Source organism: Molossus molossus, unplaced genomic scaffold (genome assembly GCF_014108415.1).
Source record: "Molossus molossus isolate mMolMol1 unplaced genomic scaffold, mMolMol1.p scaffold_m16_p_1, whole genome shotgun sequence".
Lineage (NCBI taxonomy): Eukaryota > Metazoa > Chordata > Mammalia > Chiroptera > Molossidae > Molossus > Molossus molossus.
In genome coordinates, this window is record NW_023425344.1 from 31,104,608 (window position 1) to 31,117,430 (window position 12,823).

At 44.6% G+C, this 12,823-nt stretch overlaps 1 protein-coding gene across 3 annotated transcripts in view; it reads right to left on the reverse strand.

The window, feature by feature from the left end:
- Window positions 1-12,823, reverse strand: part of ATP8A1 (ATPase phospholipid transporting 8A1) — a 210,606-nt gene that overhangs the window by 87,617 nt on the left and 110,166 nt on the right. For all 3 annotated transcript variants that reach the window (XM_036257326.1, XM_036257318.1, XM_036257333.1), the window contains 2 exons: window positions 7,508-7,646; window positions 4,411-4,475 (listed from right to left, as the gene is read on the reverse strand). In XM_036257326.1, coding sequence (XP_036113219.1) covers window positions 4,411-4,475; window positions 7,508-7,646 — 204 coding nt within the window. The remainder of the gene's footprint in view (window positions 1-4,410; window positions 4,476-7,507; window positions 7,647-12,823) is intronic.

Consider the following 12,823-nt stretch of genomic DNA (forward strand, 5'->3'; position numbering starts at 1 on the left):
AATCCCATATTTTACTATCATCAGTACAATTTGAACACACAGGGTGCTGTTCGTTTCCATGACAGTGACAAAGAAAATAGTGATTTACCTACAGGCATTCGAGCACATCGAATGGCTAGCCTGCAATCTCAGCCGGGGATTTTACGACACAAGATTTGAAGGAGCTCTGCAAAGTGATGTTTCCTTTCCTGCCCAGAAGCAAATGAGTGCATGAAGCGGTCTGATCCTGAACAGCGGATCTGTCAAGTCCCCACTGACCTCCCTGGGAGAAAAGCCTCCCAGACAGCGGGGGAGAATGCTTGGCACTCTGCAGCTGGACAAATTAGTGTCAATCTATTCGGCCACAGGGTTTGCCTGTGATCTTTCACACCCAACTGTCAATACTTGAGTTGCAAAGGACATTGCTAATCATTTTATACTTTAAATATGTTTTCATTGATTTATTTTAGAGAGAGATAGAAACACTGATGTGAGAGAGAAACATGGATGGGCTGCCTCCTGCACGCCCCCTCTGCTGGGGATAGGGCCCACAACCCAGGCATATGCCCTGACCTGGAATCCAACCGAGACCTCTCAGTCCATGGGAGGATGCTCAGTCCACAGAATCACACTGGGTGGGCAATGTAGTTTTTTTAAAATATGTTTTTATTGAGCTCTTTATATTTTAAATATCAGATATGGTTGATTACTGCCAAATTTAAAACTGATATACAACATTCTTTTTGTTTTGCTTTGTTAATCCTCACTGAGGATATTTCTCCATTGATTTTTCGATAGAATGGAAAAGAGGGAGTGGGGAGGAAGGGGAGAGGTACGGAGGGGGAGGAAAAGAGAGAGAGAGAAAGTGAGAGAGAGAAACATAGGTAGGTTGCCCCCTGCATGAGCCTGACCAGGGCCGGGAATCAAACCTGCAACCCTTCAGTCTGAGGGCCAACACTAACCATTGAGGCAAACTGGCCAGGGCTACAACTATTTTTTTTTAAAGGAGCCCCTAATTAAAATTACTCAGTGATTGACTTCTCCAGTATTTATGGAGCACTTACGACATGCTAAGCACTTTGCTGAGCACTGAGAACGGTAAATAAACCAAAACAGACAGACTCGGCCCTGCTGTCACCGACACCGTGACCCCTAGTTCTGCTTCCTCCTGGAAACAGGTAGTGCAGATACCTTTGAGGTGTTCATGACTTTGGGGTTACCCTCTTGACACCTTCAAAATAAAACTAAATGCTACTGTCTTAATACATGATGCAGTACATCGAATACCTTTGGCATTTCACTTTTTATCCCTTGAGATTACCATTAACATGCTATACTTAAAACACTTAGAGAACATGTTTATCTAAGACTTGGAGAAAAATGATGAAGCAGAAGCAGCAATGCCACCACATTCTGCAGGAGGAATCACACGTCAGGTCAAGCACGGCTAGCCACGCCTTTGCCTCAGCGTTACAGGTCCCACCGCTGATTCCCTTCCGGAGTCAGGAAAACCGCGTCCCGGGTATGACCCGCGGTGCTGACAAAGGCCTGACCGTCCACAGGGGTGTGGAAATGCTTCCAGTGAGGCTTTTGCACAGGTGCGAACTGCAACCAGTTCTGGGACCACCTGGATGGCTGTTCCCTGGGACCATGTGGGACAGATCTCGCTGAGCTTCTTTCAACACATCTCCGCATTGGTGCCCTCATTTCTTCTTAACAAACTCTCATCCCAGGCCTCTGCCTGCACCCCAAGCCTCCCCACCCTTCCGAGCATGCCTATGCACAACTGCTCATACACATCTTACCTCTTTTAAGAGGCTGATGAAGCTGCCCCTCTTACCCGTGAAGGCAAACCCCCAGACCTGGCCCCGCTTTGCACACCTGGCCTCAGACTGCCTTCCCAGTTGTAACTCTCGGCGGCATTTCTTTCCGGGTGCCTTCGAAGTACGGTGCCACCATTAAAACCGAATTAGATGGCTTCATACACACTATTACGGAACAGTTGCTAAGATATATATAAGTGAGAAAAGCAAAGTATAGAGTAGTGTGAACAGTACGCTGTGACTCGCGTTGAGCAGCACAGCTGTGTGCACACACACCCCTCAGGTATGGCAGAATACCTCTGCACGAGCACACAGGAAACTGGAACCGGTGGCCATCCCTAGGGGGGTGAACCGGGTATGAGGCTAGGTGATACACGTTTCACTATCTGTAAATTTTACTTTATGTGCCTATGTTGACTCAAACAAGAAATACTTAAAAAATTATAATCTCGTGTTCATGTTCAATGTTCCTCCTTCATCCCCCAAATATGCCTAAAGCTTACCTGCAATAACCTTCTGCTTCAAGTTCTCCCTCCTCACTCAGTTACTCACCTCTATCTAACTAAATGCCACTTACATTATGAATGTTTCCCCAAACGTCACAATATTTTCATAGCAAACAATCTACCTTACTTTCATACCTGTTCTGTTGTTACCTGCATGCATTTTATTTCCCTTATTATTAATAAGTTTTTGGAAAGCTGGACTGTCTTAGTCATAATTTTTCACAACACAATATAACTTGGATAAATAAACCAAAATCAATACATATGTGGGGTGGAGAATAGATTCAACTGATGCTGTAAGGGGCAGAGTCAGTTTTGTTTAGTGGTGTGTTCCAAGTGCCTGGCAGGGGGCCTAGTGTATGAATACAAAGGAAAGTCTTTAAACAGCAGGCTGGCTTTTTTTTTTGGGGGGGGGGGGGCAGATTCAAGTTTGGTTGACAAAAAAGTACTTCTCCAATAATTAAAGGCATAAGCAACTTTCACAGTTGCAAAATCACGTCATATTCCTTAGGCAAGAACTTTGCTCTAAGAGTTCACAAGAAAGGGCAAGACATCACAGGGACGGTTTGAGGACAAATAATGAAGAGATAATTCCAATTTAAACATCAAAGTCACCCTGGTCCATTTGGTTCAGCGGTTACAGTGTCAGCCCTCGGTCTCGAGTTTGATTCCCCGATCAAGGGCACGTATCTGGGTTGCAGATTTGATCCCTGGCCCTGGTCTGGGTCAAGCAGGAGGCAACCAATTGATGTGTCTCTCTCACACAGATGTTTCTCTCTCTTTCTCTCTCCCTCCCTTCCACTCTATCTAAAAATTAATGGAAAAATATCCTTGGGTGGGGATTAAATAAAAATTTTTAAAAATCAGAAGTCAACTTGTTCTTACACAGAATTCCTGTTCTACACCTGACTTCTGAACATCTGCCTCCTCCTCATCCCTCTACACACTTGGCCTGGCGGCTTCACCAACACCCCAAATCACCAGGTTTCCTCTGCTCTGCTCTTTGTGTCACAATGACTATTTCAAGCACCTGTAATACCACCTCTCCTGTTCTGTCTTCCACCTTGGATTACAAATCATCATCTTTTCTTTAAAATATCTACAGGCCATCTCATCTACATATTTCTTCATTAACGTCATTTTACATTGTGCACCTAACAAGTTTTCCCACTTCCCCAAATATAAATTCCAGTGATCATAGCTCGGAAAAAAGTCTACCTAGGAATTTACATTTCAGCCCAGAAGTTAGAACATTAAAAAACAAACAACAACAATAAAACAACTTTCCTATTAGCAATGGTTATTTTGTGTTGTTCAAGAGTGTTCACAACTTCTTTTTTAAAAAAGAAGCAAAATAAATATTAATTTTAAAATAAATTTAGCCGGAAGCTAAAGTGGAATATTAAATGCATAAGATACAAAATACCCGGACAGATATGAACAAGCCGCAGTCGCTCAGTAGCCTCTTGCCATGACGCTTTTGCGAAGCAGCTTTTTGGTCTCACAATAGGAAGCAATCCTCTTCAGCTGTCACAGACATGACGCTGGAATACTACAAGACGATTAAGTGGCTAAACAATTTTTTTTTTTTAAGAAAAGATTATTTTTTATTTATTATTTATTTATTTTTTATCCTCACCTGAGGACATTTTTGCATTCATCTTCAGATAGAGCAGGAGGGAGAGAGGGGGGTAAGAGAGAGAGAGAAACATCGATGTGAGAGAGACACTTCGACTGGTTGCCACCCACACAACCTCAACCGGGGCCGGGAACAAACTGTAACCGAGGTACGTGCCCCCAGTGAGAACCGAACCCGGGACTCTCTGGTCCATGGGTTGACACTTTAACCACTGAGCCACACTGACCAGGGCTAGAAATGATTATTTTAGCCTGGACAGTGTGGCTCAGTGGTTGAACACTGACCCATGAACCAAGAGTTGCCGGTTTGATTCCTGGTCAAGGACACATGCCCAGGTTGTGGGCCAAATCCCCAGTGGGGGGCATGCAGGATGTTTTCTCAGCCAATTGATGTTCTCTGTCATCGATGTTTCTCTCTCTCTCTAAAATCAATAAAGAAAAAAAGAAAAGATGATTTTACTTACATCAAGAGAGCCTTCGTTGATAACAATCATTCCCATGTTCTTCCTTAGAAGTTTGCAGGAGTGTCCTATGTCCAAACATAAAATTAATTGATATAATTAAATTCCTTAGAGAGAAGAGCTGTTAAAGTAATGCTGTAAAATATCTACATTTAATTTTTAAAAATACTTTCTTAGATGAAATTAAAATGTTATCTATTTGATCAGGAAGATGCCCGTCAGGTCTTTTGCAGGTGTGCAGGAAGCGAAGAGTGCTCTTGCTCACTGCAGGAGGGACCTGCTACAAGGACAGGCGTGTCACGGCTGTCTTGATAAGCAAGTGTGGCACAACAGGTGATGGTTTTCCATGTCCTGAAAACTGACAAACGTGTACGGAATATCCTCCGTGATGACCAACGTGAAGAGCAGATGGGCTGACAGCTGTCTGGGGAAGGGTGCGGGAGGGCTGTCTGGCTGTCTCTGGACCACTGATCCCACCGATCCTCTAAGCTCCTGCCTTCTCTCACTCTGCCACACTTGCTGCAGGGCCAAACCGCTGCGCAGTTCGCCGACCCTGCTCACTCCAGATCTGTTTGCCTACAGTTCGGTGTGGTTGGAGAAAAACAGGCAACCCTGCTGACCGGCCTCACATTTCAACGGTTGCCATCCCATCTGAAACAATACCATCTATGCTCACTGCCTCGATGATCTCATGCCTTCCCGTGGCTTTACATACCATCCATATGTGGACGAGTCTGAAACTCATGTCTCCTGCTAAGATCTCCTTCCTGAACTCCAGACTCTCCCACCTCCCGGTGCCTCATTTTGGTTAATGGCAACTCTGCCCTCCAGTTGCTACAGCTAAAAATCCTTGGAGCTACCCGATTCCTTTTCTTGTCTCATACTCTACCGTTAATCTCTCAGTCAATCCTATGGGCTCCACTTTTACAATATATCCAGAATCCGACCACTTCTCTCCACCTCCACTGTTACCACCTGGTCCAAGCCACCATCCTGTTTCACCCGGATTAATACAGCAGCTTCCCCGCTGGTCTCCCTGCTTCCACACCTGCGTTCCTTTGAGTCCGTCCTAGTCCAGCCGCAGACCGACTGTTTTCACAGGAAGTCAGATCAGGTCTTCCCTCTGCTCAGAACTGTCCCCCGGTTTCCCGTTCTCTCCGAGTAAACACCGCAGCCTTGGGGGCCCCATCCAACCTCGCTCTGTTACACTGCTGACCTCTTCTCCTACCCCTCCCCGTGGCGTTTCTGTTCTTTCTGTCTAGAACAAAAGACAGCTTCCCCTAATCATCCAAGTGACACGCTCCCTGTCCCTTCTTAGGTCACTCCTCAAATGTCACCTTTTCAGAGGTCACCTGACCCCAAGATGGACAACTCCACCCCTCTGTGCAATACCTATCTCCCTTTGCTGCTTTATCTTCTTTACAGCAATTATTGCATCTAATACACTAGGTGGTTTTCCCATTTACGTCACTGTCTGTTTCCCTGACTAGGGTTTGAGCTCCAGGAGGGCAGAGGTTTTGGTTGGCTCCTTGCTCTTAGCTGGCTCCTGGCTCTGCGGGCACCACAACCGTTTGCTAAATGACTACATCTTCCCTACCTTTTCTAGGAACAAGATTTCAAGTGTTAAATGTGATCAGAAACCACCACCACACTCTTCTTCTCCTAGGACCTTTCATTTGGCTACGTGTCCTGAGCTATTTTTTCAGGATTTCTCCTTTTCTTCACACACCACTCGTTACCACCGGAGAGTCTCCCTCTGCGTTTTACGGTATTTGTGCTTTTCAGCGAAATCCTCACCTGCTCTGCATTCTCGTCTGTCTTCTTTCCATTCTGTCTCTAATACCAGCGATAGTATGTATAGTCAAAATGGACCTGTGTGGCCTATAGGTTTAAACTTCTAGCTAGTGTTCTCTACATTTTAATTTTCCTCTATTAACATCAATTTACGATGCATCTGTGGTACTTTTATATGCACTGAATTGCTGTGGTTACTAACAGTTCCAAACAAAATACTAGCTAAATGTTTTTAGACAGATGATACTTCATCGTGACTTTCTGAAAATGTGGTTTCATGCTGCGAACATCTCTGAAATGTTTTTTTTTTTTAAACTTTGGGAGCATTTTGTAGGTAATCCGTATCATTAATATCCACAGGTTGAATCTATGTCAGGGTTTATAGTGCTCAGGAAACCTACCATTATTGAATTAGAAAAAATGAAGTGGCATTTTCTTGCATATTATTGGTACTACAGGCCTCTCACACCAAACACTAACTTTCTGCTCGGTAAGATCTTGTTATAGACTGAAAGGCGCCCCCCGCCCCCCCATTCACACACTTAAGCCCTAAAACACAATGTGACTGCCTTTGGAGGCAGGGACTTAAAAATGTTTTTCAAGTTGAATGAATCATACGGGTGGGGTCTTATCCAGCAGGACTGGCCCTCACGGGAAGAGGAAGCGAGGGCCAGCGTCGCTGTGCACAGAGGGGAGGCCGTGTGAGGACACGGCGAGGGGGTGGCCGTCTGCGAGCGAGGAAAAGAGGCCTCCGGAGAAACCAAACCTGCTGACGCTGATCTGGCACCCCAGCCTCCAGAGCTGTGAGAACATTTATTTCTGTTGCTTAAAGCGCCCAACTTGTGGCATCCTGTTACTGCAGGCCGCCTGAGCTAAAACCTCTTTCCCAAAAAATGGAGTTGACTGTGCGATGAACGAACTGGCAACCTTTCCTACCTAGCTCAGAAATAACCTTTGGTCAAATGAACAAGCGTCAATGCACAGCGTGCGCGGACCCCCGTTTCTAGACTTTCGCAGCGAACTGCAAAAATGTCACCTGCACGTGCTTACTCGGGAAGGTGGGAGGCAGCGGTCAAGGGGAGGGCGGGCGGCACGTGGCTGCAGGAGCTATGGTTGGGCTGATACAGAATCACTGCAATTTTAAAGCCACTGAGGCCGCAAGTAGATAGAAAAGCCCAATAACATAAATTTGGAAATCTTAACAAAAAAACACCTTTCAAATCTTGAAATACCCTCAACTTATCTTCCATAATGTATCAAGCTGTTTAAAAGCACCACAATGTAAAGTTTGAATCAAGTGAATTACCAATGTTAATGGCAGTTTCTTGCTTGTCCCCTGTAAGAATCCAGATTTTGATGTCTGCTTTCATGAGCATTTCTATGGTTTCAGGCACTTGGTCTTGCAATTTATCCTCAATGGCTGTAGCTCCCAGTAGCTGCAGATTCTGGGGAAAGAAGTGGTACATACTTTAAGAAGAAAACCGGTTTTGATTCTCAAAGAACAAAAAACTGAAGCGTGTCTATGCTTTTAAAACAAAGATTAATGGTAATTCATGGACTCTGGTATAAATTTCAACTAGGCCACTGTGTTTTCTTTCTCAAGGATCCCTGACTTTCATCTGGTGTTTCTGACTGAGGTGGGGCCGCCTGGCCTACCTTACTCCTAAGGTAAGAAACTGATTCTGAAAACAACGGCAACAATAACAAAACATGATGGAAGGGGCAAATCAAGTCAGTTTCAAAAAAGCAGGCAGCTACTAAAAACAACCCAAAACTACTGAAGGATCACCCGAGTGAAGAAGCAATCCTGCACACCTGTTAGAAAAAGAATAAGGAAATATGCCGATACCATTAAATGATCATTTGGTGCTGTGTCAGGAAACATATACACGTGATACAATGAGAAATGATAAAGGAGAGGACAATAAACAATGTGATAGCGTTCATCTCTGTAACAAAAAAGACCAGGTTGAATGTTTTTTAAAATTGTTTCACATTTGTACGGTAGAAGGTCAGAGTCCACGAAAGATCCCTTGCTCATTAGATGGTACCTTTCATACAAGACTGAACATAGCCAATACCCTCTGCAGAAAGGTGTTCTACTCTGTCACAAAGGAGAAAGATTTCTGCTCTCATTTCCCTAAATGGAGAAAAGGAGAACCACCTTTTGGCTGTTAGGGAAACCTGGCTGGCCAGATGAACACAGGTAATGGTGTTCTTGTTCCTAAATGCACAGGAACTCATAGTGATCGGCTAAGATTTACAACTTTCTTTCCGTCCTGTGACCAGGCACTGCCGCTAGCGAGCCGGGGTGCCCAGCCAGCTGGTGGCAGAGCCGCAGCCCTTCCCTACCTTCCCTGTCATCTAACCTCCAGTGTCACTCACCCCGACATTTATCTTCCTTCTCAACCCTTTTCTCCATTCTGGCTTTCATTTTTTAAGATATAAGACAAGGACAGAGTAGAGTCGAGGGAAATCAAGTGCTAAGGGCAAAGAAAGCATTCCATTTCCTATTTTTCTCTAACATTAAGCTCTGTTTGCTTATCACCAGCATGGCAGTCCCGAGTCTTGGTAGGCATGGAAAGTAAAACTGAATGGACATACAAACAAGTAAGAGTGAGCGTGTATGTGCAGCTGATGAGTATATTAATTAGGATTGCTTTTGGCTACAAATAGAAAAATGTGACTTACAATGACTTTAATAAAGGTGTAGTTTTCCTATGTAAGTGGCACTGAGGTGGGTAGTCATGGGTATTAGGTTGGTGGCTCAGCCATATCTCAACTCATTCTCTAGATCTCTCTCAAGGTCTCAAGGTGGCTGTCACAGCTGGAATGAACACAGTCACTAAGAAGACAAGAAGGGAGTACCAACTGTACAGGCCTCTTATTTGAAAAGCAAAAATGTTTTTCCTCCTCCGGACCGCAGGCCGACGCTCTAACCGCTGAGCCAAACCGGCCAGGGCAAAAAATGTTTCTAAAGGTACTCAGCATATTTCCAAATATGGTCAACACTAATTGTTAGTACTTTGCTTTTCCAGTGGAGGTGACAGGGAGGAGGGGACGGGAACTGTATAAAACCAGCCAGCCCACAGTCTTTGCCACATGCCTAAATACAGAGGGGCAAGCGTCCGTAGTGGTGTCCGAGTCTCCCATCACCTTGTCTGGAGAAACCTGGCTCTTCCCTGAGGGACAAACTCAAGAGTCCCTGCTTCTTGGATCCTTTCCTTTGTCTTAACACGAGCGTTCCCCTCCGCTGTGCTCTCAGAGAACTTTTCTTTAGGCGTCTTAATTTAGCACATTAAGATGAGCTGTTTACATGCATGACTCTGTGTGGCAGCAGTTTTGTTCAAGACCAGGAACCATGTCCTGGCATCTTTATACCAGGATGTTTACTGAGCGAGTGAGGCAAAGAGGAAAACCCCAACTCCAAAAGTTATGAAGTAGTACTGTACTCTAGACCATTGTCTTTTCAATATATTCTGAATACAGCTATTAGAAGCACTTGATGCATGACTTCCTAGTACATAAAATAAAAGGCAGGAAGGCAGATTTCCTTCTTGAAGGAGACAGGATCATTTTATCTTCAATGGAAAGTAAATTTGAAATCTATCACAACCTGAAGAATAATTATCTTCTAGAAGGAAGAGGAAGGACAGTTGAGCATCCCCGATACCAACATCACAATGGCAGCCCTTCAATGTTCAGACAACGCTTCTATCAATTCTCTCGTCCGCTTTTAGGGCATCTGAACCTAAGTCACTCTGGCCCACACCCCAGGGAAGGTCAGGAGGTAGCCGTGTTCAAATGCTGTATATTCTACAGAGACATGATAAGGTTTTCAGACGATCATGGGGACAGTTTGGTAATACAAGCTCTCAAAATTTTCTAAGCCAAAGAAACTATTTTTGTTCTATGTTTCACAGGCAGACAATGGAGATAATGTGAGAACCAAGATGTGAACACACACGTCAGAAATATACACAGTATGTCTGTGTATTTCTGGCCCTGCGCTGAGAGGATCAATGAGCTCAGGAAGTACACAGGCTCACATCTAATACAAATAAAAGGCGCTGAGGAGACAACATGGAAAACGTATTTGAAAGAAGGAGAGCATCTGGTTTTGCACAGGTGGAAAGAGAACATTTTTCAAACCAGGTAAAGATAACATAAAGGACCAGGGAGGTTGGCCCAGCAAAGTATATGCCGATCAAAGGTACAGGGAAGGGTCACTGAAGTGTGTTGGTGGCGGTAACAGAATTTTTAGAGGGTAATGAACTATTTCTGAACATGCAGCCCAACTGCAGTGGGCCCGCTTTGATGCCTACAGGAAATACCGTGTCCAGCGCCGGTAAGGTTTCCCTTCATCCCAAGAGCTCTCTCGACACTTACGGGTGTCAGTGGAAGTCTCTCCAGCTCCCTCCCTGGGCCCCGCCTCCCTTTACTGTGAGATTAGGATCTTGAGGGAGAGGCTGCTCTGCCTCTGGAAATTAATATCTTTAGCTATATAATGATCACTAGGAAAATAGATGTGAACTTTGCATGCTTTTCCTGATCATAACACCAGCGTGTTTAGGCTGTAATCAATTTCATCCCAAACATGTATTACCTTACACAGATGGCCACTAATGGGCGCTCTGGGAATTACATATTCGGCAAGTGTTGAAACGTGATAAAATTCCCATGGCATTCATGGAATTAAAAACAAAACACAACACCCAAACACTAATTTTACTTTCAAAATGTCACTCTGCCAAAAGTTATTAAAGTTTCAGGTTAATGACTCCTTGACATACTATAGATCTAGTTATCACTGAAAAATCATGAAATAATATTTAGTCACCTAGTAAAGCCCTCAATAATCTTATTTTCTCCTTCACATGGTCGTAATATATGCAGCGTTCTAAAAAACACATATAAATGTAAAATTTCTACCCTAGTGAGTATAAAACGCTTCACCCAGAGAACTTAAAAGCTATATGGTAAAGTGTATTATGACAGATTTAGATAGTATGCTTTTTCCCAACATGTGTATTTTGCTAAATAACAGAACCTCAAAATGACCTATTACCATATTAGCAAATATTTTGTTAGTACTTTTGGACTCATATCAACTTCGGCTTCAGATTTCAACATAGACTATTTGGCAGAAGAAGAAATAATATTGATAAGCAAAGTTTTACCATTGTAGTAAATACAGCTAAAATACTACTAATATATGGTAACCTTTTTTTTTTTTTTTCACCGTGAAATGAGATTGTGACTCGGACTACAACAAAACATTTCCTCAGTAGAGGAACTGGACCAGACACTAAGTGCTTCACATTTATTAATTCAGCTAACAGCTTGGGGACGTTTGCGTGATTCTCGAAGGTCGGAGGTGCAGCTGAGCTATAATGGTAACAGTGAAATCCCCAGAACCCATACCCAGCGGAAGGCAGTGAGTGGAAAGTGAAACTGAGATTAGATGAAAGTCAGAATTTTATTCAAATCATCAGGTTTTCAGATAGCCTCTGCTCTTCAGTCCCTAGCAATACTTTCCTGCTGTGGATGGGTTTCAGCCTCAGTCCTGAGCCAGTCCTGAGTCCTATGGATGGGATAGGACAGCCCTCCTCCCCCACCGTTTTCTGATTGTATTCCCTTATTCCCTCGCCTTTGACTGGTACCTGTGTCTCTTAGACCCTGCCTGCTTGGCTGTCATCAAGCCCATGCCATTAGCCACAGAGCCGAATCCAGGCTGGGGGTTTTCTGAATCACCCAAAGGGCTATTACACCCCGATCGCTGGGCTCTACCCCCAGGTCTCAGGGAGCAGGTCTGCGGTGAGGCCGCCAGGTGCGCAGGGTGGCGATGCTGCTGGTTTGAGGACCGAACCGTGAGCACCGGGCTCTAGAACAACACTGACAATTTTTTTTTTTTTTCTGTAAAGGGACAAATGGTAAACATTTTATGGTTTGAGGGCTGGACTTTCTCTTCTGTAACAACTCAACTCTGTCATTAGGCATGAAAATAGCCCAAGACAATTTGTACACCACTGGGCAGAGCCGTGTTCCAGTAAAACGTTATTTACAGAGCGAGGCAGCGGGTGGACCGGGCCCTCGTGGAGTCTGCAGACCCCAATACAGAACACTCGTGAGGAGCCTGCTCGGCACCGGGCTCCATCCTGGCCGATGCTGTGGACACGTCCTGTCTGGGCTCCCTCCCATCCTGGCCCTGGATCTTCTGGTCCCAGTTCTTTCATGTGCTGGAAATCCTAAATTACAGCCCAAGCCTTCTTCACTGTAATACAGGATTAGCACCAGAAAGGAACCATGTTCCTCCCCAAATAATCCCATCACTGTGTCACACACTATCTTCAAAGTAAACACAAGTTTTCTGTTTGTACAAAGGATAAACACAGACAAGAGGCATCTTCTTAGTCTAGGTGGCTCAAAAACCTACCCAACGCGAGTTAACACTTGACTTGAAGTCCTAAATGAAGAGTTAAGAGTCAGCCGAGCACTCAGGAGGGGTGGGGGACAGAGGGAGGAATTGAAGCCAGACGGAATCCACGTGCACAGACAGGTGTGCAGAAGCTCTGCGTTCGAGACGTCGCCCTCTAGTCAACATGGAAACAACACACGGACG